Source organism: Panthera onca, chromosome A2, assembly GCF_046562875.1.
Source record: "Panthera onca isolate mPanOnc1 chromosome A2, mPanOnc1 haplotype 2, whole genome shotgun sequence".
Classification (NCBI taxonomy): Eukaryota; Metazoa; Chordata; class Mammalia; order Carnivora; family Felidae; genus Panthera; species Panthera onca.
The window spans coordinates 41,688,288-41,713,876 of record NC_138340.1 but is presented as its reverse complement, the minus strand read 5'-3'; the positions used below and the strand labels follow the sequence as shown (position 1 = coordinate 41,713,876).

The following is a 25,589-nucleotide window of genomic DNA, read 5'->3' as shown; positions in this document are numbered from 1 at the left end:
TCTCTTTATCTTATGGTGTGGCACCATTTGAATTTCTCATTTATCATTTTCCTGCTTTTTGTTTATTGTTGCTATGTATTCCTGTAACTCTATACAACTCTTTAAGTTTTAAGGTTTTTTTTCCTTGATTTCACGTAAAGTGTATACTCTATTCTTCTGAAGTGTGCTTTTTCATATAATGTATTTTTTAAAGTTTGTTTGTTTGTTTGTTTTAGGAGGGGAGGGACAGAGAGAGGGACAGACGGAATCTAAGCGAGCTATGTGTTGCCAATGCAGAGGCCGACACGGGGCTCAAACCCATGAACTGTGAGATCATGGGTCGGATGCCTAACTGAATAAGCCACCCAGGTGCCTCTAATTTAATATATCTTGAGATTTATTATGTGGATATGTAAAACTGTACTTTCATCAATTCTTTCTGCTTTGTAGTATTCCATTGACTGAATCCACCACAGATCATTTATCAACTCACTTTGACATTGATTTGAGGGACATCAGTTTGTTTTATGTTTTTGCTATTACCTGCAATGCTGCTAGGGTTATTTTTGGACACATTAAATGGTGTATGTGTGCAAGAGTTTTTCTTTTTTTTTTAAATCTTTTTTTTTTTTAAATTTTAGAAAGAGAGCTCACGCAATGCTGCTAGGGTTATTTTTGGACACATTAAATGGTGTATGTGTGCAAGAGTTTTTCTTTTTTTTTTTAATCTTTTTTTTTTTTTAATTTTAGAAAGAGAGCTCACACAAGTAGGGGGAGAGGGACAGAGGGAGAGGGAGAAAGAGAGAGAGAGAGAGAGAGAGAGAGAGAAAGAGAGAGAGAGAATCCCAAGCAGGCTCCATGCTCAGCAGAGAGCCTGACACAGGGCTCTAACCCACAACTCTGGGATCATGACCTGAGGTGAAATCAATATTGGACACTCAACCGACTGAACCACCCAGGTGCCCCAAGAGTTTTTCTAGTATATACACTGAGGAGAGAAATTTCTGTGCCTTCGTTTACCAAATGATACACATAGGAACCTATAGGCCAACAGTCAGGGTATAAAAATAATTTTCATTTCACTGACTTACCAGCACTCGATATTCTCTAAATTTTAAATATCCTGCCAATGATTTTATCTATATTGTGGAATTTTTGGTAATGTTTGATTTTTATTCTCTTTGATTTGTTATAATTTACACAGTGGGTTTGTTTTATTATTAAAATGAAAAGTATAGAATATTTTATGTTATTTATTATTTTATTTTATTTTAGAGAGAGTGAGTGAGAGCAGGGGAGAGGGACAGAGGGAGAGAGAAAGAGAATCTTAAGTAGATTCCAAGCCCAGCGTGGAGCCCAGTATGGGGCTCAATCCCACAACCCAAGGATCATGACCTGAGTTGAAACCAAGAGTTGGACATTCAACTGCCTGAGCCACCCAGGCACCCCTAGAATATTTTAAATAGAAAAATAGGGTATAGGACAATCTGTATATTATGACTATAAACATGTAAGTAACATGTACTGCCTTTTGTGTGTGTGTGTGTGTATGTGTGTGTGTATTTCAGTATATATATACACACATAAAATAGATGAACAATCACTTAATCATTATTGTTTGATTCATTCAGTGATGCCACTTGGCTGTATCATTTCTTCTTTGCATACTGGTGAACCTGGGATTAATGATGTAGTTGGGGCAGAAGGAAGGAGCAGGTCTTTAACAGGAGAGGTAGTGTGTAAGCAGGAGGAAGTAGAGCTGCTGAGATCTTCGCCAGCTGTGTCGCTTAATGAGCCATATGCAAATTGCTTTAACTCCCAAACTCAGATTCCTCAAAACTCAAACTCCGCCTCCTCAACCTGAGAGTAGTGCTTACCCTGTGTGTTTGAAGATTCATTGATAGAATCCACATGAAGAATGTGGCGCATAGTAAATGTACATCAAACTTCAGTGAGCATCTGCTTGGAGAAACAGGACATACGTAAAGAAAATATCAATAGAGGAAACATGCTAAGTGCCGAAGTTCAACCGATGCACCCTTTATAACCAAGTCAGTGTTCATGTAAACTCATATGGTAAAAAGAGAACCGTTAACTCTTAAGCAGTACATGAAAGGAATCCCACAAACTTGAGAATCTAAAACTGTTTCTTACTATCTGACTGTTCATACTTTTCCATATTCCCACACCCCTTTTATTGAAAGATGAGAAGAATCTGTTTCGGGAAAAAAGAAAGTGCAAACAAAAATAGAAACCATAGAGGAATTATAGTGTTTATGAAAACAGTGTTTGCCGAGCGACTGGCTTTTTATTTCAAGTATATGCTTCTTTGAACAGGGACGGCTGCCAGCTCTGAAAGAGGGAAGTGTTTTGCTAACTATGCACTTTTGCTAGTTCTTAGAGACATTGTCCCCTGGAGTGGTAACCTTGAAGAAGCCCAGCTTCCCTAATAGAATGTGCTGCATGACAGGTCACACAGGTCTAGATTTTATGTGAGCTGTTCTGGAAGGCTCTCTGCCAGGTCATTCTGTCACCTCTCCTCAGCAAATGGAGCCTCTTTCTGAACAAATACAACGTGGAAATGGGAAATAATGCCTTCATATTTAGACTCTAGTAAAGAACTTTTCTCTGTGTCAGCATGCTGTTTTATCCCACCTGCCGCAGCCACCCCATCCTTCTCTTCCTCAGAGGCTCAAAGGAGCAAGAAAAGTACAAACATGTCAGTGAACTCAAATGTACAAATAAGAAGAAATGGTAACCAGAGCCTAACAAAGCAGCACCAGAATTCCACACTAGAAATATCAGTATAGGGACTGCCTGGATGATATTGTATTAAATTGTTATTATTATTATTTTGTTGTTGTTCATCCCGGGAGGAATGGGTGTTTTAAACTGGTTAAGGGGCCCAGGAACATTCCAGGCAGTGGAAATAGAGCAGCCTGTGCCCTCAGGTTGCACTGGAGTGGACTCCAGACCCCTCGTCATAAGCACAGTGATGGCGGGCAGCTGACTTCCCTCAGCATCCATTTGCTTCCTTGTAGGTGGCAGGAATCATAGCCCTTCCCTCATAAGGCTCATGGGAGGATTAAATGAGCTCAGTGCCAAGCACGTGATAGTCAATAAAAGACCGGAATTACTATCAGCATTGGCTTTTTAGTACTTTAAGAGAAACATTTTTAGCACCAGTATTCGGCACTAAATACTTGTAATAAATCGAATTCTGAAATTTCTAAGTGACACTCCTGCCCCAAAGGGCACTTTAAATAGTTGACTCTCATCCCCCTTGTCCATCCTGTGCTAGACATGTACGTAGTCACGTATGTCAGGCCGTGTCCATGGTACACCATGTGCCGAGAGGAAAATGTCATGGCACGCATTGAAATCAGTGTGGGCTTTCTTCTTAAAATATTAGAAGACCATTTGTATGGCCCTATATAATGTGAAAAGCCCACCAAACTCCTTTCTTTTAAGGTAGCAATGGTGATATTCAAAATATTTATGAAGGAGCCTGGCGCTTCAGATCAGAATGGGCAAAGCTGTGCACAGTGGCAATGGCTGTGCAGTGTGCACCTGAACTAAGTATCAGCTGAGACTGTGGTGGGGACAGGGCTCGGATTGTGGCTACAAATCTTCAGAAATTTCCAGACCTTTAGTTACTAGTCCCCATAGAGCCAGCAGCTTTGTTTTTGATTTCTTTCCTCCGTTTCTGCCTTAGGGAAGAGCGTTTCACAAAAAACAAACAAACAAACAAACAAACAAACAAAAAAAAAAACCAAAACATAACATACCACCAACCAAGGAAGTGAATGTTCACACGTCCTTTGTACCATAAACCACTTAAGTCTTCAGAATGCCCAAATGATAATAAGTATTATCTTTTCACATATGCATGCTCTGAAAAAAATAGGTGGTCTCAAAATGAACATGAAGCAGGAAGATTTTTATTAGGATAAATTGGAATCCATCTTGTATGTTTCCCAGCACCACTTTTGCTACGTAAAATAATAGATGTCTGACCCTGAAGTAATTGGGCTCAGGAGGAATTCATGGGGAGAGAATTTCAAGTGAAGTTCAGTATTTCTCAGCTTCCTTAGCTTGTGATCAAACTTTAATCACTCTGCTTTCAAACTGTAAAATTAGTAGATTATGTAACCAAATAAAGAGCGTTCTTATTGCACCCACCAAAGTGTTTCACAAACAGTGACTAATCTGCACAAAATTCTCTCAACTAAGTATCACCCCGAGTTTGTATAAAAAGCTTTCCTGTGGTTGGGTGTTAGGGGTTGGAATGACAACCCATGAGCTCTTACTGTACAAGAAAGCCTGCTTCCTATAGTTTTATAATTCAATTTAAATTTGTTTGTTTGTTTGAAGTGGAAAACCCTCATTTTGCCTCCCCAGGTGTCCTGTGATATTGCCCAGACTCCTCACAGAGCCAGTGAATGGTGAAGTGGGTGATAATGAGCAGGGCTTGGAAGGATGGGGTGTAGATGGCTCATTCTTCCACCTTGTTTCTCCATGTGTCCCTGCCTGTGAGGCTGCCTGCCCCTGCTTCTGTCTTGGAATCTTTCCCAAGTCCACCTTTCTGGGAACTGTGGGTTCTTCTTCTCTTCAGGCTTACTGCCTCTCTGTGGACTTGAGACCCCCATGCCTCCCCAGCTGGAAAATACCTTTTTTATTCTTGAAGGAAATTCTTCCTTCTCTGTTAATATGTTTCTAGCTGAGGCTTTTGTTGAATCTTCTCAGTGGTTTCTTTGGAAACATCCTGTGCATTTGGGGAACAACTTGAACTTTCCATTCTGCCTCCTCCTTCCCTGTTAACAGGGGATCACAGAACCGACAAAAGAGGGAGATTCAGGGAAAATAAACCCAAACTAAACAGTTTAAAACAACCACAGAGAGGAAGACCCCTTTCCGTCTTGGTCCTGACAGCTAGGGCCGTAACTCGGAAGCTCCCTGTGTCCTGGCCCTTGGTTTCTCAGTGCATCAACGACCCTTCAGCAGAATTACTTTGGGAAGTTTAAAACAACAACAACAACAGTTCCGGGCCTGGTGCCTGGAAATTATGATGCAGTGGGACCAGGGGATCAGCGTTTTTGCAAAGCTCCCCCAGATGGTCTGATATGGAGCCAAGCGTGGCGACTGCTGCCCTAAATCTGATATTCATTAATTCAGCACATATTGTTTTGAGTGTCTGCTGCGAGCCCAGCACCAGGATAGGCTTTGGGGCATACAGTGGGGATGTGCACGGAAATGGCTAAGCAGAAAGCGTGCCCAGCAGAGTTTATCTGTATTTGAAAAAGAGGGGTTTTGTGGTTGTTGTTGTTGTTGTTGTTGTTATCCTTGTTGTTCTGTTGTTCCTGTATGACTGTATGTTCAGAAACCTCAAACTCTAGGCCTGCAGGCCACACCTTGTCTAAGGCAAGTTTTGTTAGATCAATTCTGTGTTAAAAAAAAAGAGTTGCCAACATGAAAACAAAAAGGTTAGCAGCTATTGTGTGGAAGTGAGAAGTAGCTGACCCTTTTCACTGCATGGGCTTTGGGCAGCCCCTCACCATCCCCATCTGGCACTTGTCACTAACTCCTCACGTCTGTCTGGTTCTTTAACATCCTCATCTTCTGAGTATATTCGGAAAACTGGAGTATGTATTCGCGAAAACTATCACTTGTTTTTGTTATTCTGGACTGTTAAGCCCTGGTGACGGGAACTCGATCTGGTTCTGTAAAATGAGATATAACCTCATATGTCCACATGGTGGACACTTTATTATCTTGAGGGTCTCGAGAAGCCAAAGGAAGCAGAATCTGTGCTTTGAACAAACCGGGAACCACAGAGTCCATTGTTAGAAGCTTCTTTATCATAAATGTGGGCAGGCAGATTTCTAGGTCGTCAAGAGGCAGCACTGGTGTTTAGAGTTGGACGTTTACTTATAAATCTGCATGTAGCTTTTTGGTAAATTCAGCTCCACCCCCTAAATCAGTCTGTGGGAAGATGGAAACATATTGGTTACTGTTGTGTGAACTGGAGTGTATCAGCCCTTAGTTGCACTTCATGGCCTTCATTAAGGTCTTCAAATTTTTCCTGCCAATAGTTACAAATGCTCTTCTGGTATTTCACATATGGTGTGCATAGAAAATGCTAATATTTGGATGGCATGCTGGGGTCCAGAGGAGAGGCTCCTTGTGGTCTGAGGCAGCCTGTGTACACAGAGCTGAGGTATCCCCCAGCGTGGGCACGGTCTTTGGGACCCTCTGATCTTTGGTTGCAAAGTTTTAGTTCTTTGACATCAGCTTTCATTAGTGGGTGGATGAGAGCCATTTCATTGAATAAAGTTGAATATCTTCTGCCTAACATATTTTCCCCTTTGACCCGTGGGGAAGATGTATCCTCTCCTTCATTGTCACACTCCCTCCACCCCCCATGAAAAGATAAAATGAAAAAATTTTCAAAGAAATGTTCTTTTTTATTTTTTTAAGTTTTTAATTTTAATTCCAGTTAACACACATTGTATCTTAGTTTCAAGTGTACAGTAAGGGAATTGTATTTCAGATTAGAAAAAACATTGACATGCTTCTAATACACAGTGTTGTGTATTTCTTCAGGAGCAAGAAAGTGATCAATTATGCTTTTCAAAATGTTTCAGCAGGAAAGTGCAATTTGGTCAGGGATTTCAAGATGAGCTACATCTAAATGGCAGACATATTTTGTTTGATCAACACAAATGTTTTGAAGTTGTGTGTTTAATTAGTTTGAAACGTTTGAAACACCAGTTTGAAACACCAGTTTGAAACGTTTGAAAACAGGGAGATCTCTTATAAAACTCTGTAGGTCCCGGCTCTTCCTAAAAATCAGATTGGCTGGCAGTCCTGGACTCACATTGCACCATGTGGACAGCCCCCAAGGCTGAGGTAAATGGGCACACATGCTCCTGTGCTCAGTCTACACCCCTCCTTATGTACATTCCAGATTATTCCATATGGGCAGTCAGTTTGAGGATCCTCCACCCACCGCCGCTATTGTGAGGTATGGGCTTTGTCTGAACCATTATTTATTTGTATGAAAACAAATAGGGGCGTGTTGTGATTGGGGAGGGTACCCAGGGTACTTTTCCTCTGTCTCCTCAGCCGAAATTGCTGTGGGGATAAATTCAAGCTGCTATCACAGTTTGCCTCAATTTAGATTTACACTTCTATGTTGATAGAGTGGATGTTTTATACACCTAGATATAGCCCCTAATAGGTGTGAATTCTAAGCAGACAACTATTCATAGCCACAATTAGCGTTTCCAAAAGGTGTCAAAATCACTGCTTTCATTGTGATAAAGCAACTTTAAAAAACACAGTTAAGCAGAACAAGTTTTTTTTTTAAGATGTAAGCAGTTAATGTCTCCTTAAAATGAGTTAGAGACCTCTGTTTGAGTGAGTATTTTGTCCTTGATTTCTCTCCAGTCAAGGTGTCAATTATGTTTAATTTATTTGAAATAATAGCAGTAACTATCATATCTTGAATACCAAGGAGTTGGCCCAGCATATAATCACAATCTTACTTAATTTTTACAATGAACCAATTATGTACATCTTTACCACCCCTGTTTTACAGATGAAACATTTGAGAGCAAAAGAGGTTTAAACAAATAACTTGCCTGCAGTTATACAATTGTGTGTGTATACACATATGTGTTTATGCCACATATTTATGTACATGTACACACAGTTAATGTACACATATTCTGTTTCTTCCACATCTCATGATTTTAAACTACTCTCGGGGCGCCTGGGTGGGTGACTCAGTCAGCTCAGTCATCCAGCTCTTGATTTCAGTTCAGGTCATGATCTCATGGTTCGAGATGGAGCCCCACTCTGGGCTCTGTACTGACAGCATGGAGCCTGCTTGGGATTATGTTTCTCTCTCTCTGTCTCTGTCTCTGTCTCTGTCTCTGTCTCTCTCTACCTCTATCCTGCTCGCATGCACCCTCTCTCGCTCTCTCTCTCTCTCTCCAAATACATAAATAAACTTAAACTATTCTTAACCACCATTCATAGTAAGAAATGCTAGTTCATTTCAGGGCTTAATATTTAATACATTGTACTTCCATAATATCATGGTACAAACCAGTCAGTACTAACCCTTATTAAATTCAGTACATTTTGATCATTTTTTCTTTCCTTCATTTGCCCCCAAACAAACACACAGACAAACAAAAAACCAATGCATAGCACCTTGAATGGAACATAACCTGAAGTTTGGGAAACACTGACTTAGAAGCTAGATATCAGGGAAGCCATTTTTGATGGAGCAGGTGAGAGAGACCTTGGGTGAGAGACACTTGGTAAAATGAGGCCACACTACAAAGGGATTTTCCTAGTAATAATTCATGTAGGCAAACATTTGTCTTTGTGTTCATATTTTACCTTACAGTAGAAAGATCTTTGCTTTATTTTCCACTAAAATGATTACTCGAAATTCTCTATTAAACATTTTATGGTGGTTCTTATGTATGCAAATTATACCTAAAATAGACAATAATAATCAAATGGGAGACAGGGTGAGTAGAGCTACAGACACAACAAAAATATCAGGGTATTGATACTGTTGAGGCTGGGTCATGAGTATACTGGAGTTCATTTATTTTGTTTACTTTGTATGTGATTAGAATTTTTTCTAATAAAAAGTTACTTTTACAAAGTAGGACCACCATGGTCTTCTGTTTTTTACTAAGGTTCATGGTTGAGAACGGACACATCAAGGTTGGATGTCTTTACTTTCCTCTGTAAAATATGAATAGTAAGTAGCCAGGCTGACAGAAACTGGTGGTTTTAGGGTCTTGTGATGCCAAACTTCTCTAAAGTTGGGTTTCTCAAATTGACACAGTTCACATTTCTGGGTGGGTAATTCTTTGTTTGTGGGGACTGTCCTGTGTATTGTAGAGTGTTTAGTGACTCCCTGACCCCTACCCTCGAGATGCCAGTAGCATATCTATAGTTTCCCTTTCTCAGTTGTGACAACCAAATACCTCCTCAGACATTGACAAGTGTCCATTGAAGGGCACAGTCTCCCCCAGTTGAGAACCACTGCCCTAGGGCCTGAACACATCACCTCACCTGATGTATATGCCTGGCTAACCTCTGATCAGAGATCTCAAGCTTCCAAGAACCACATTCTGCCCACGTCTCAGGCTAAACCAATTACAGATGAGGCAGAATAACAACAACTAGGGATAGATTTAAAAATACCAGACTTAGCTTAGGCCGGGTCATTTATGTGAAATTGGGCAAGTTAATTCACCTTTATCTATTTTAGTAACCTCATGTGTGAAATGGGGATGGTTACAGTACATGTGTTTATAAAGCACTTGGAGTCTTGCCTCACACACATTAAATAATGTGTGCTATTAATGTCTACATAGAACCCATTGCTGCCAACATGATGGTTTGGAAATCTGGGAGATGAAGAGGTCCCCCAAAGTGCTGTATTAGTGTCCTATTTAGTTATTAGTGTTTGTAAATGTTTCTGAGTGCTTTGAGAATGTTCACGTAGAATGCATAGTCAAATTTGCTCCCCAAGTAACCTGTGATGTAAAAGGAGGAAGTGTGCTGCAGTGCAGTTGGTTTTTAGAACTCCTTAAAATAGGGGCGCCTGGGTGGCTCAGTCGGTTAAGCTTCCGACTTCAGCTCAGGTCACGATCTCATGGTCTGTGAGTTCGAGCCCCTGCGTCGGGCTCTGGGCTGATGGCTCAGAGCCTGGAGCCTGCTTCCGATTCTGTGTCTCCCTCTCTCACTGCCCCTCCCCCGTTCATGCTCTGTCTCTCTCTGTCTCAAAAATAAATAAACGTTAAAAAAAATTTAAAAAAAAACTCCTTAAAATGGAGTGACTTCATTAGATCAAACCATACTTTCTATATGAATTTACCTATGAAAATAAAAATACAACCAGCCACAGGCAGACGGCATGCTGAGCACTTGGTCACTGGCCAGGCATCAGTGTTTCTGTGACTGGATATAAGGAGCCACAGAGCCCAGCCTGGGATACTCCAGAACAAGATGTCTCCATTCAAAAGTTCATCTTTTCTCTTTTAGACGTGGGACAGTGGTGAATCACTTCTCTTTCCTCTCCACTGTTGTACCTTCAGTCTTACTCATGTGATTTTGGCTGGGGCAGAATCAATACCATGCAAGCAAACTCCAGGAAGATTCTCTTCTCTGGAAAAACACACCTTATCCTTCCTATATTTCTTCCCCTCCATTTATAAATATGCTCAAGAACTTTGCAACTTAAAAGTAGCTTTCATTGACTCTCCATCGACCCTCCACCCATCTCCAACCACTATCCTGTCTCTCTCATTCTAAATTATTGAAAGAGTAGCTGATTCTTGCTGTGGCCACTTCCTTGCCCTCTCATTACACTTCTACTCTCCTCCTCAATGTGGCTGAAGCTTCCCAAGGACTCACTGAACCTGGCATGATAACATCACTGAGGGCACAGCCCCAAAGGCATCTTGAAGGTCTTGATTCACAGTATCTTGTTCATGCTGTCTCTTTCTCTTTCTTATTCTCATTCTTTCTCTCCCTATATGTGTATTTTTTAAAAATAGCTTTAGTGGGATAAAATGTACATACCACAAAATTCACTCATCTAAGTGTACAATTCAGTGAATTTTAGTAAGTTTACAGAGTTGTGCAACCATTACCATAACCCAATTTTAGAATACTTCATCTCCATAGAAAGAACTCTCCTGCCCACTTGCGGTCCCTGTGCATTCGTACTCCCAGCCCCAGGCAATCAGCGTTTTAAGTTTTTCTCCACTCCCTGGCAAAATTACACACTCGCCATGCCCTCTTTGCTTTCATAATGTGGTCCATCCATGGGTTGTACTCGGCCTCTCATGGTGATCCCTTTCTGGCTTTAAGGAATTCATCTTCCTCTGCTCACATCTTAAACATTGGGCTTCTTGATCCTTCTCTCTACCCCAGTGCTTTCTGGATTTCCGAGTCATTTCATTCCCTCCCATGAATCACTTACTGTGCTGGGCTTTGCCGACGTTATGGTGCTCTTCCATACCTGCCTCCTTCCTTGTCTGCTAGGTAAACCCTTTTTAATTCAAGAATTACATTGGATGCCACCTGTTGTAGGCTGTCCTGTGAAGTCTCCTCATTTCCTAACCGTTGGTCATACTTCTCCGTAACTGTACATTGAAGAGGTGTAGCTCATGAGCTCTGACCAGAAGGCAATCTTGTTGTCCACTTTGTCCCCTTAGATGCTTTCTGTGGAGCCCTCTCCTGCTCCTGGATGAAAACCCAGGTAGCCCCATCCCCTCTATTTTTGACGGTGCCTAAATATCAGACATAATCTCCGTCAAAAAATTAAAGTCCCCTGTCCCATGTAATAGTTAAAACTCAGAACTTGATTTGAAGACAAAACTAATCTCCCTCCAGTGCTTACCTGCTGCAGAGGGGAAGTCTGCAGTCCAAGAAAGATAGAATTCTTTGGCTTCCCCTTCACACCTGGCACCCCTAACTTGCTAATTCCAATTCAGTTTAGTGTTTTGAATGGGAAGAGAAGAGGCCAGCCCCTTTTACTTGATTGATTCCATTATAGTCGTTTGGGATTATGGCACTTCACACTTGCCAGGAATGCAGAACTGATATTTTCTTTCATGGGTTCATTAGAGATCCCCCCAACTTGGGGTATGTTTCCCCCTCTAATTGTGGTGATGGACTCCCACCCCTATCTGGTCACCTCCTACTTTCTCAGCCACCAGAAATCCAGAGGTACCCTTGCTTCCTTGTGGAAGGTGTCCTCCCTCCCAGCTCCCCAACCCCCCCAGCCCCCCGCAACCACCCAGGTGCTTCTCCTGCTTGGAATGTATGGCACTGCCTTTCCCCAGCTGCTCCCCAGTGTGTGTCTGGCTCGTAGGAGACGACATGCACTCTGTGCCCCTAACATCTTCTAAGATCCATTTCCTGTTCTGCTTCAGTCTGCCCTTACTCTTTAGTATGGTCCTAGACCGCTGCATCCCCCACAATGCGGTTCTGTGTCCTTAAAGCACAAACCCCGTAGGTTAAAAGAAGTACCTTTCTTCCTCCCTCCAAGGGGGTGGAACTTACCAGAATTCTCTTCAAGGAAACTTCTCAAATTCTTCACTCAGTCTCCAGAAACCTCTCATGCGAGGAAGGTCCTCAGAGCCAGACAAATGGTTTTGCAGTATCTCCTTTGAAAAATTGTTCTTCATTCTGTTCTGTTCTGGAACCTCCCTTTCATTTGGGATGTAACACCTGCTATATCTTGGTGACCCAAGGAACTTCACATGAACATCCTGTTGCAGACCCCTCTCCTCCAGTTCAGAATCTTTTGTTAAAATGTTTCTGGATCAGCATGCTTCTTGAGGGCAAAGATGATGTTTTAATTCCAAACGTCTTCTGTATGTGTGTACCTGATATGCTTGTAGGCCCTCAGTGACTGTTCTCTACCCAAAATTATGAGGGAAGGAATAGAATGGCTTTGCTGGGAGTGCAGACCTAGGGTTCCTGTTAAATGCTGCTTATATTCTAGCTGAAACACCCTTTCTAGCACTTTTTAACCCCCTTTTACCTCTTTCTCCTTGATTCTGGGCACCAAGAATTTTTTTGATTTTATTGACAATGAATACTTTTATTGATTCCAATAAAATCATTTACACATTTTTGACCTATTATCATGTTAGAAATGACTTTTTTGGGGGGCACCTGGGTGGCTCAGTCAGTTGGGTGTCCGACTTCAACTCAGGTCATGATCTTGCAGTTCTTGAGTTCAAGCCCTGAGTTGGGCTCTGCACTGACAGCTCAGAGCCTGGAGCCTGCTTCAGATTCTGTGTCTCCCTCTCTCTCTGCCCCTCACCTGCTTGCTCTCTGTTTCTCTCTCTGTCGGAAATGAATAAACATTAAAAAAATTTAAAAAAGAAAGAAATGATATTTTTCTTTGAAAAGTATTTGTTAATGTTTTATAATTATATGTTTTTGTATTGAGAAATCAATATATGTATGTACATTGAAGAAAATGTATAGAAATATATAAATATATAGTTATATATAAATAATATATATTATAAATTATATTTATATATAAAATAATGCAGAGTGAAAAGTATTTTATTCTTCTATTCCCTGTTCCCAAGTGAACAGTTTTCTCCCCAGAAATAGCTGCTCTCTTCAGTTCTCATATCCTTCGAAACTGTTCTCCGGGCTTACGAATGTATATAGATGTATGTTTTTTGTCCGCATACAAAAAGTATCAGACTTTTCACACACTGTTTTGCACTTTATGTTTGTGACTTTGTGTGTCTTTGAGATACCATGATTTAATCCCAGATACAGTTGATGAATTCTTCTTAATTCATACCTGCAACAGGGAGGGGGTGTTATCACAGTAAAATGCTTAAAATCAAGCAAAAGAGTTGTTTACTTAAATAGCCCAGTCCTTTCCCTTTATAGAAGAAATTTAATTTCTTAAAAATGTAATAAATTTTAATGCATTATCACTTATAAAACTAGCTTCAATTACCAATTCTATTAATACAGACTTTTAAAAACATACAAACCACCAGCTCCTACTTTCTGGTTCCCTAATGACTCCATTGCTTCATTCCATTTGACACCTAATATGTGAAAAAAAATATGTAGAAGATACCCAGCTTCTGGCATCATTTTTTAAAACAAATATCTTGACCCATCTGTGTCTCGCTTTATTTACCAAAAAAATGGGAGTGATATTATTGAGCCTCGTGGATCATTGTGAGGATGAAATGAGTAGATGTATGAAGCAGTGCCTGGCAAGTAACAAACACTCAATAAAAGGTTATGGTTATTATGTTACTATTCATTTTCCTTTCTGAAATTTTGAGAATTGTCTTTGTAGAAATCATTTCCATCATGTTGTTACTTAGCTATTTTAAAATTCTAAATAAATGTACGTGGCAAAGACTGTTGTTATACAGACATAGGAAAGGTGCATTGTTCCTCATCAACATGTCATGAGATCTGCAGTAATTTCCCATTTGATAAGAAGGAAAGAAAACTCATGTGACATGTATGATTATGAAAATTTGTCTTTGTACATTTTATTCCTGTTTAATTTGGAAAATCTCAAGGGTAAAAAGATGTCATAGAATTTGCTTATCGTCTAGTTTTCCTATTATTACTAAATGTGGTAGGGCCCAAAAACCTAAGTCCCTTAATTAGGGCAAGGTTCCTTTCAATAGAGGTATGAAACTAAAAAAAAAAAAAAATCCCAAAGAGCACCTTAGGTCTGACTGTATTATAAAAACATTAGATAGTGTTGATCTTTTTCAGGGATGAAGCTTCCACTAGAAAATCCACAATTTTGTTGAAACTTGGACTTGTTCCAAAACAATAAGTATTGTCCTGAACATACCACAGCGGTCAACATTGCATGCCAAGTAGTCACTCTTTGTTGGAGAGATGTTTGTAAAAGAGAGTGCCCTGGAAATACCCATGTTCTTTTGAGGCTTAACATCAAGCAAGAGAATTGAAGTAAGCCCTCTCTGGAGTATGCTTAAGAAGGGTTGACATTTTGTCTAATATTTTGAAGCAGGAAGTGGGTTGGCATGTTTTGGTGGCTGTGTCTTTTCTCCTCAGTGTGCATTTGACTGAAGCCAGTGGAACCAACTGAGAAATGGATTTGTAATTCTTCCTGACATATCGTCAGTGAAAATCTCTTTGAATTGAGGATAGAGAGATCTCTTCAAGTTGCCAGAGAAGATCTCTTTGAGTTGAGGACAGAGTAAAGGAGACTCTGATACCAGCACACGGCAGTTCACAGTGTTTTGGCAACATTTTTATATAGCTGACTCATGGACTCGATGTGTGCACAACGTGACTCCGATTCTCTTTCTGCCTGTGTACACCGATTGCTAAAAGGACCAAAAGAAAAAATTAACTGGATGGCAGAGATAACATGCCTCACTATAGCAAAACAGCTTCATAATTTCAGCTTCTTTGTCAAGCCTTCAGCAGTAGCCTTCTCAGAACATTTATATTTTTACAGATTTTTTTCTCATTTCAATCTGTATAATTTATATTTAATTCTATTTTGATAAGCTTCTATTAATTTCTCCATGACAAAAAAGCAAGAAATTAATCTCTAAATACATATACATTCATATGCATTTGTGTACGAATACATATGTGTGTGTGTGTATATATATATATATATATATATATATATATATATATATATATTCTATCTGTGTGAAAGAAATTATTTTCTATGTAATAAAGCAATTGTGTACAAAACAAAAGTTAGGTTATATCAGTCAGTGTGTATTTAGGGTAGTAAGGTGGGTGGATCCATAGGTTTGGCTTATTCTCGGAAGGGTCCTTAACCCACAACAGGTAATAAATCACTGTCGTGGTTGTTTTTTTGTTGTTTTGTTTTGTTTTGTTTTGTTTTCAGATTGTAGTCTAGTTCAAGAGAGAAGCCATAGTCAAAACAACCATGATGGAAGGTATTGGAAGTGTTGAGCTTGAAGGAATATCAGGTACTGTAGGGGTCCACAGGAGTGCAAGATGACTTCCAGCTGACATTTGCTGTGTTTGCTGATTGTGCGGTGTAAACGCAGAACTGCTGGTGTGAACTTAACATCAGACTGAGCACATTATTACGTCCCCTCTCCTTAGCTACTAAACATTTGTGAGCTGTAGGGAGGACGTTTGTGGAGTTGTCAAGAATCTGGGACTTGGAGCCCAGCATTCATGTAAATTGAATTCCCAGCCAGTTTGGTTCCAGCAGGAAAGAGGTTTGGTATGCAGAGTAGATCACAGCATTTCTGGAAGATGTGAAGATTATGAATGAACGAATGATAATGATTGTGAATGAAAACAAAGTGAGTAGACGATGCCTGATTTCTGATCTGGCAGGATGTGCAGTCTTATCAAGCCCTTAAACTTATTTATTAGTTGACTATCATAGTGTTATGGTTGCATTCCATGACAGTGATGTCACACAAATTCTGGAAGAATCAAAATACAAACTCCAAAGGCATCAAACTTTTATCCACTAATAATTGAGTATTTTACTACACAAGTCTCTAATCTGCTCAAAGGTGTTTTTTGGTTTTTTTGGGGGGAGTGGTTCATGGGGCTTGGAAACAATATGCACTCAATGAATGGACTTTGTTTCTCAGATGTCATAATTTGAGGGGTCTTTTTGCAGATGTGAGAGATATGCTAAGCAATCCTTCTAGACAAAATTGCTGTAGGGTTTGTCTCAATGAAAAAAAGAATGCTCATTTGGTGCCTATTACTCTGATACAAAAGAAGCCAGATCATTCTCACGCCTAAACTTCCACCACATAAAGAAACTTAACTCTGAGCATTTGCCAAGAGTACATTCAAAGTTGCTCATATACTTTTAATATTGTAAATATATATCAATATTTCATGATCTGCAATCTTAGTAGCAATTTCATAAGGTATATGACAAAAGCCACAAATGGCCTCTTCTTTTAGAGCAACCAGGAACAACTATTTAAAGCATTTTTGGTTTTGAGTCCAAGGTCTAGCATTTTTTAGCTCAGCTGACATTAAGAATAGATAGTACAGTTGTCAATATGTACTGAATTTGGGGGCTATTTAAAGATTGCCATGAGAAACGTGTTGTGAATATATTAAGCTGTTGCCCCCAGATGCAAATGCCTATTAGAGAAAATTCTAAAGGCTATCTATTTTTTCTTTGATTTAAAGCATTCCTTTACTAGTTGAATATTCCTGATATGGCAGATGACATTGTGATTTGTATTTGTCTTGCTTAAGTAGCTTCCTTTGTATTTATTTTAGCTTGGTGATTTCACAAGTGGGACAAGATTTTATATGTCCTTTCTCTCTGTAACAATACATGGCAATGATGAGAAGTCAGATCATGATTGTATTAATTACTCTCATTATTTATAAAGTTAATGCCCTACTTTAGCACTCATTAAAAATGGGCAACGTCATTTTTAAAAATAATGGTCCTGAATGATGTTTTATCTCCAAACCTTATACAGTGTATTTCTGTGTGTGTGTGTGTGTGTGTGTGTGTGTGTGTGTGTGCGCGCGCGCATATAAAAGAATATTAGGATATATGTTTTGCTTCTCTTACGTCAGATAGATTGCCTAATATTGCTCAGCCTCTGATTTCTATGAATTTGAAGGTAAGAATGAAACTGGCATGTTGCAAAATGTTTTCTTTTCATCCTTTTAAGCCTGATGCAGGCTACAATATGTCTGATTTGAATGTTTGCTACAAATCCTATCATGGCAATTACTGGTTAACACTGCACTGACTTTTCAAAGGGCTTTATCTTGATACTAATATTCTTAGCCAAGCAAAGAAGGTCTATAGCCAGGCATTATATATCTGCAGTCTCATTTTATACCACACTCAACCTGGCTGCCTGCATTTCATCTCATTAGCTTTCTTTTTGTTTTAACAACAAGCCATGAACCCTTAAGACCCAAGGCCTTTGCATATTCTATTCCTCATGTCCAGAGATGAGTGCCAAAATATGTAACCAGCAGTAGGGCATGGGCACTGACCAATCACAAGTGACATGGGCTAGAGCAGGATTCTGGAAGCCCCCTGCAGAGCCAGGTATTAACCCTTTAGGTTGTGGATCCAGGGTGTTGGGGTGGGGTTCTAGGGAAATTCTTGGGAGATGAGGTGATAGGTGATTGGACAAGGTCCAGAAAGTGACTACTCACCTGCCTCCTTACTATCTCAAAGCCATACCAGATATTTGTCTATAGCTGAAAAATCACAACTCTGATTATATAGTCTCTTCTTTTCTCATTTCTTCATAGGACCTTTCCCTGACCTTACTGAAGGGGGCCATGGTCATTGAGTCTTTCATACAAACTTCTACTTCTTCATTATACCTTTCATAGTGTCTTGTTTACAAATACTTTGTAATTATTTGAATCGTGTTTCACTCCCATTAGGTTATGGGCAGGAATTCCTGAGGGCAGGAATCATGGAATTATCTGACAACCCAGTCCCCACTGTGTCTTCCTTGAGAATTGAAATCCCAGCCTCTAATAGGTGCTCAATAAATATTTGTTGAATGAATGAGTTTACAAAAAAAGACTTTATAGAACTTCTTTGAACACATTTATACTTTTAAAATGCAACAGAGATGCATGTTACTTTGGGGATGTGATGTTGGGAAGATAACATTTTTTTTAAGTTACCATCTTTTTAATGCCTTTAAATACATTTTCCGGAAATGATTTTCAAACGGTGGCTAGATCCCAAGCTGTGACTTATCTTTTCGTTCTAGTAGAAATGCTTTCATTCACTTGATGTCCGGTACAAAGATTTAATCTCCTGAATTGAATTATTCATTGTTCTTAAAGCTCAGCAAGAAACATTAAAACTTAAAACTTGAAAGCTACTACTATATATACAGGATATTTGGAACATTGGAGCAACCAATGATGAATGAGCTACTGTCCTACCTTCAGAGAGTTATCAGTCTAGTAATTTTCTCCTTATCCGAATTACAAGTATTCAGAACATTTTATTTCTCCATTGCAATGTCAGAACAGAGGCCATTTATTTTGTTCGCTATATGGTATATAGCAAAGCCTCTCATATATATGTGGATTTTTTAAAACTCAACTTGGGGCTTAAACTCACAACCCTGAGATCAAGAGTTGCATGCTCTACTGACTGAGCCATCCAGGTGACCTTGGATGCTTTTTAATAATGATTATGTTGATGGTACTACAGGATGCTTTGCTAAAGTTTGTCTTTTTGTTTTCCTGAAAATTCCAACTACTTGTACTTTTTACGTCTGTTATTTTGTTATTACCAAATGCTTTCCAAGTTTGATTTAGTGTATAAACTGGATAGCTTTAACTCCTCAAAGGAAGAGATAGCAATTCAATTACTGTTATACTCCTCAAGCCCTTCCTGTTTTTAAGACTTACCCACTGTTTCCAGACTGTAATACATCTTGCAATCATTCCAAAACGTTTTATGAATCTTCGACACATCATGTATAATATTACTGCACTTCATGTTCCCACCTCTTTTGTGACTGTCATTCTATTTTATTTGAGAGTTTATTTCTTCCTTTTCTACTTTATGTGTGTGCACGTGCATGTGTACATGTGTGTGAGTTTGTGTAGTTTGTGTTACCTTCTCATTATTTCTGGACTACTTTCCTCATATGCATGATTATGGTGTTTATAGTTGTCAGTTATAAGTTACCTGTAATCTAGAATGATTTAAGTTATCATTCAAGTTAGTAACTGAAAACAATCATGGACACAAAATACACAACTGATTGAGAAGAAATAAAAGAAGGAAGGCTCGGTATCAGAAAGCCTTTGATCCAAGTAGGGAAACTCAACCACTGGAAATACTTGAGAAGTGTAATGATTGATGGGGACAGAACATGTATCTCCACTTGTATGCTTAAATTGTTGAGTAATTTCAACCATCAGTCTTTTGGGGTCTGATAGTATTGAAAATGGCTTCAAAAACTCTCAGGTTCATGTGCCTGCTGTGACAGACACTATGCCTTCCCCAGACATACTGTCTAGTTTTTTTATCATGTCAATGCACACACGACTTCCAGTTGTCACAATATACATTTCTTTACCTGAAGGCATGTTTTTAGCAGTGGAGCCATTATGCTCTCCCAGGGAGAGATTAGAAGTGTTGGGTAATTAATACTCCCTGAGGATAGCCTCCAAACAGTGACTAATGGGGACTGGTGTATAAGTACCCCAGCTCCCTTGTCTCTGGGCAAGGATAGCTCTGGGCAACTCCACGATAACTGTTGGATGACTCTGTGGTATCTATTCTGCCTGGGCTGGACCTCCAGAGTCATCCCCAGTGAGAGTAAGCTCTAGTCCTACACAAGGATCAGTGACTTTATTTCTTACCCTTTATTGGCTGCCTTCCTCCCCTGTCTCATTGCTTCATACCCTGACTCTTTTTGTCCTTCACCACCCAGGTAGATTGCTTGCACTTGAATTCATTTAGCAATGTTTGCATTAGGGGAACCCAAGACACAAGCAGTTGGTAGTAATGGGGCAAGTGAGAGATGGTCATAGATACCATGATACAGTAAGTTACTCACCTGCAGTTCTTAGAACAATTGTAATTCCACCTGTTTCATATTCCCATGGATCAAGTCATACTTAAATCCTGGCATTTTTGTTGTGTTTCCACCACTTACATCCCCCCCAAGAACATATATTAGATTACAAGTGCATCAGAATACCACTAGAGGAATGACTGATTTAATATTTTAAGTGTGTAACTTACAGGTTATCACATTTTCACTCATGGCATTGTTATTATTTGGACACACTTCATTCTGACTGAATACATCACAGTGCATGTCAGGATCCCATGATAAACCACCATTGTCTTAAGAAAGCTGACATTTTCTCTCTTGCTCAGCAACAAGTAATGTCGCTCAATTCATAGCAGCTGCTGAATCACAGTTGTACACCTTTTCTGCTAACGTGGATGATAGTCAAAGTCATTAATTCCCCTGTGTGGAACCAGCTGAGTGTCAGCAGTCCAGAAAAGATTCTCCAATTTTAGGTGTGCATATCTAGCTTACTTGATCATTAACCATAACATTAACTAGTGTCAAATGGTGACTGAAAGTGACACAGGGTATTCAGATAATTATTTTCTCTCAATCAGCACATTGAAGTTTATGAGAAATCAAGAAAGAAGAAAATCATTTCATTTGCAAGATTCTCAGACCAAACAATTTCCACCGTTCACATTTTTGGATCTGTTTTATGTAGCATATGTAATTAGGGGATTTCTGCAATTGTATCTGAAAAACAGGCTTAATTTGAGTATTGATAATGCTATTTATAATTTATATATCTTATTAGGGATTCAGAGACACTGCAAATGGTGCTTTAAGATGTTTGCTGATTTGACTCTTAGTTTCACCAAAATGTTATCATTAGAGAAAATGAGAAAAGTTAGAATTTTAGGGTAATATGTTATTTGTTCTAATTATTATCTATCAAAAGTTTTAATATTTAATATGTTAATATTTAATATTTTAGTATTGTGAACATCTATAATTCTGTGAAGCTGCTTCTATCTGCATATCCATTATATAAAGTGTTTTTAAAGTCTGTACACTTCATACATCTCTTTTGTATCAAAACAGATTCAGTTCATTTCAGAATTTTGAGTGACCATGATGAATATAGTTTTATGAAAAGAAGAAAATCTATTTTTAAAAGCAGTATGTTTTTTTTAAGCCTAACTTCTTTGTACATATATTTTACAGATTAAAGGATTTACCTGAAGACAAAGCATTGTGTTCATCAGAGACTGGACAAGAGTTACTCTTGCTTTTGGCAATTAAAGATGATGTTGTCATGGAAACACTTGATCCTGCTTTCATTCATTGGCTGCCTAGGAGGTAACAATAAGCTGTATTTTCTAAATTGAGGTTGGAACTCTACTTGAGTCCTATGTTAAATAATTTTTAAATGTTGAAGTAATACTCCACCAGTAGCAAAGAAAACAAATATTTTTCCCAGAAGGAAATTTTCATTCCTTCTGAAAATTGGATTCTCTTTCCGTCCCCCCCGTTTTTGCAAGACATTTTATCCTCATAGCAAATATAATGACACCTAAGAATATAGACCTACTGTAGTAGTATGATTGAAGAGCTAATCAGAATTTGAGAATGTTAATTCATGACTTTTTTCGCAAAAGGAGCTAAAATTTGTAATCTCTCATATACAAAGGAGAATATAAGTTTTAACGCCAGTATTTTCATATCTAATCTTAAAAACAATATGATTTTTACTTTAGCAAATAACTTATTTTAGGGATCAAAAATTAACATAGGCTACTTTTTTTTTAATTTTTGGGAAATTTAAAATCTAGAACAAAGTACAAAAATGGATAATCTCATGTTTATCATACAAAAGAATCTACTGTAAATTATTTGACCTTTCCTTTTTTTTAATTTTCCTTTTTTTTTTTATTTTCTAAGTTAGAGAAGGATTTTTTAAAATAGAGTGGTATATATACCACAATTAGTTTTTTTGGTTTCTTTTATCATTTTCCTTCTTTGCACCTATAAAGGTGCTAACCAGCACCTACAAAGTTGAAGGAATAGTGTAATGAATACACACATACGCACCATTTATATTTTCTGTATTTGAATATTGTGCCATTTTAATGTATTCTGTGCGTATGTGTATAAGTGTGTGTGTGTGTTTCCTTTATTTGGCTAACCCATTTGAAAATAAATTACAGGGGCCATCACCTCTTACCCCTAAAAAACATAGCACCCATCTCCTGAGAAGACAACCAATTTTCTACCTAAACACAGTTTCTTTATGATACCTAAAGAAACTAATTAAAAAAGCACGCTGTCATTTTTCCTTTCTAAGAAGACAAATTGGTGTGGAATGAGGCCAAATGCATTGTTTTTGGTTTTTGTTTTAATGTTTTTATTTATCTTTGAGACAGAGAGAGAGAGACAGAGCATGAGCAGGGGAGGGGCAGAGAAAGAGGGAGACACAGAATCTGAAGCGGGTTCCAGGCTCTGAGCTGTCAGCACAGAGCCTGATGCCGGGCTTGAACTCACAGACTGTGAGATCATGACCTGAGCTGAAGTCGGACGGTAAACCAACTGAGCCACCCAGGCGCCCCCAAATGCATTGTCAAATAAAACACGTGTTACTTGAAGACATGCATATATTGGAGTAGATTTTTGAGCTCTCATGTCAGACTTAAAACATTCTTCAAATAGTTAAATGAAAATCTATGGCAAAAAAATTCATAAATCAGAGATTATAAATTAAAACCTCTACCTTTTAAAGTAAAGTTTTTGGTTTTTCAAAGTGGGTGTTCCTTTTTAATGTCTCAGTCTTGTTTTTTTGTTTTGTTTCGTTTTTAAAACTTGTTTATTTATTAAGAGAGAGCAGGAGCATGGGTGGAGCAGAGAGAGAGGGAAAGAGAATCCCAAGCAGGCTCCACACTGTCAGCGAGAAGCCAGATAAGGGCTCCATCTCACGAAATGTGAGATCATGACCTGAGCTGTAATCAAGAGTCAGATTCTTAACCGACTGAGCCCCCCAGGTGCCCGTCAATCTTGCTTCCAAATCACTTTCTTTGACTGCTACTAATCTGCATTGAAGAACAAAGGACCAACTGTTTACAGATTTCTGCCTTTTCAAGTGATCATTGGAGAAAGATCAACACAGATATCCAGACTAAAATATTTTTTTTCTTGAATTCTTTTCTTCATTTACACAGTTTCAAATTTGAGTCCTGTTGTTGTAGAGGGACCAAATTGAAAGAGATTGTACTACAGCAATATTATTATTCACCACAGCAACTTTCATAGGGCAACCCTGAAATTTTCCAATTTTTTGAAATTTTCCAATTTTTTCCAATTTGCCAATTTTCCAGTTAATTTCCAATTAATTTTCCAAATAATTGAAAAGAAGAAGATACGCTCAGAAAGTGAAAGTGTAGCAACAGAAAATGAGATCAGTTTATCAGTGGTGTAAAATGTTAAGTTATAATTTTATATAGTGTTCAGGTTGTATGTATTGTTTCAGCATGTTTGAGAAATGTTTTACAAATTTTGTTTTTGCAAATTTATAGAAAAAGCAGTGTCTGTTTTGCTAAAATCTTAGGACTTCATAAAACAAGTTAAAGGTCAACTTGATTCTCTGGATAAAAAAGGTTTTATATTGATAAAAGTTTGTTGATAAAAAAAATTTAAGAGGGAGGCACCTGGGTGGCTCGGTCAGTTGTGTCTGACTCTGGATTTCAACTCAGATCATCATCTCACAGTTTGCGAGTTCAAATCCCACGTTAGGCTCCATGCTGACCGTGTGAAGCCTACTTGTGATTCTCTTTCTCTCTTTCTGCTCCTCCCCTGATATCTCTTTCTCCCTCTCCCTCTCCCAAAGTAAATAAACCTAAGAAAATTAAATAAAAATAAAAAGCTTTAAGGATTTTTAAGGAAGAATTATATTAATTGATATATGATACATTTATACAGAATGTTATTTAAAGAATTGATCATCTTTATAATTATGGAGAAGAATTGGGCTCTTACCAATTTTCTAAAGACTGTTGATTATATATAATACTTTACCTACTTTAGTACTCCTCTAGGATTTATATAAAGCTTACTTTAAAAGATTGGTTTGTGAGTGTGATATTCTGCTAACCAGTATGGGTCATCGTCTATGTTTTAAAGTTAAAAATCTGTTCATGATTTAGGGGCTACCTCGTAACAATGGCAAGTAAAAACCCACTGTGCAAATTTGCTTACTTAGAGTAGTGTTTAGCCAATGATATAAATCCAATAAATGCAGCAAATGCTTGATAATACGTGTTTGCTGTCTTCTCATATTTCAGCTTTTCATTATCCATTATTTTGTGCAGTTTTTCATTTCCTTCTATTGTTTTATCTCTGCATGTTTCCCCCACAACAAAGAGGCAAAAGTAATTTCTAGCCAGGACTTTTATTCTAGAATAAATTTGATTGATTTTCTTCTTCAAAAAAAAAAACAAACCACTAAGCTTCATTCATTCATTTTTTTAAATTTATTTATTTATTTTGAGAGAGAGAAGTGTGTGTGGGGGGAGCTCACATGAGTGGGATTGGTGCAGAGACAGAAAAGAGAGAAAAAGAATCCCAAGAAGGCTCTCTACACAGAGCCCTGCATGACGCTCAATCTCTGGAACTGTGAGATCATGACCTGAGCCAAAATCAAGAGGCAAGATGCGTAATGGACTTAGCCACCCCGATGCCCATAGGCTTCATTCATTCTTAAAGAAATACTTTTTTGGCATCTGTTTATTCAACCCATATTGTTTTCAGTGAGGAAAATGGACAGAGCTCTTTGTCCTTGGTGCTTACATTCTGGCATGTAACGGGGAAAATGCCATTGAATTAGAAGATGCTAGTGCACTGGGGAAGAAAAACAAAATATTGTGAGTGTGGGAGATTGAGATGTGGGTTGCCATTTTAAATAAGATCAGTCCTCCTCGAGAAGGTGATATTTGAACAAAGACATATAGGTGAACAAGTTGACCTTGTAGATATTTAGAGAAGAAAGCTCCAGGCAGAGTCAATAGCCCATGCAAAGGTTCTAACATATGACAAGCTGGGTGTTCTAGAAGCAACGGGAAAGCTGGCATGGTCAAACCAAGAGAGAAGCGGTAGGTGAGAGCCAAGGGGCCCTGTGGCAATGGATGCAGCAGAAAATAAAGCAATGGCTGACAATGAGTAAATGACAATATTTAGAGCTTTTGTCCTAAATGGCCCCTAGTAGACACAGTATGTTTGAGCAGAGAAATGATGTGATCTGACTTATCTTTTAAAAGGACCTTGCTAGATGCTGTGTTGTGGATTAATTGTAGAGGAGCAGAGACACTAGTTACAAGTTAATGTAATAATCAGGCAGGGGGTGATGGTGGCTGACTCCAGGCTGATAGCAGCTGGTCAAATTTGGGGTGTATTTTGGAGGTAGAATCATAAAGATTTGCTCGCAAAATAGATGTGGGTATGAGAGAAAAGGATGAGTCAAGGATGGACTCGAAGGCT

The 25,589-nt window shown here is 38.6% G+C and overlaps 1 protein-coding gene across 2 annotated transcripts in view; it reads left to right on the top strand.

The window, feature by feature from the left end:
• CNTN3 (contactin 3) overlaps positions 1 to 25,589 on the top strand; it is a 350,559-nt gene that overhangs the window by 71,785 nt on the left and 253,185 nt on the right. For both annotated transcript variants that reach the window (XM_060631569.3, XM_060631568.3), the window contains exon 2: positions 21,291 to 21,425. In XM_060631569.3, the coding sequence (XP_060487552.2) occupies positions 21,371 to 21,425 (55 nt within the window). In that variant the 5' untranslated portion in view covers positions 21,291 to 21,370. The remainder of the gene's footprint in view (positions 1 to 21,290; positions 21,426 to 25,589) is intronic.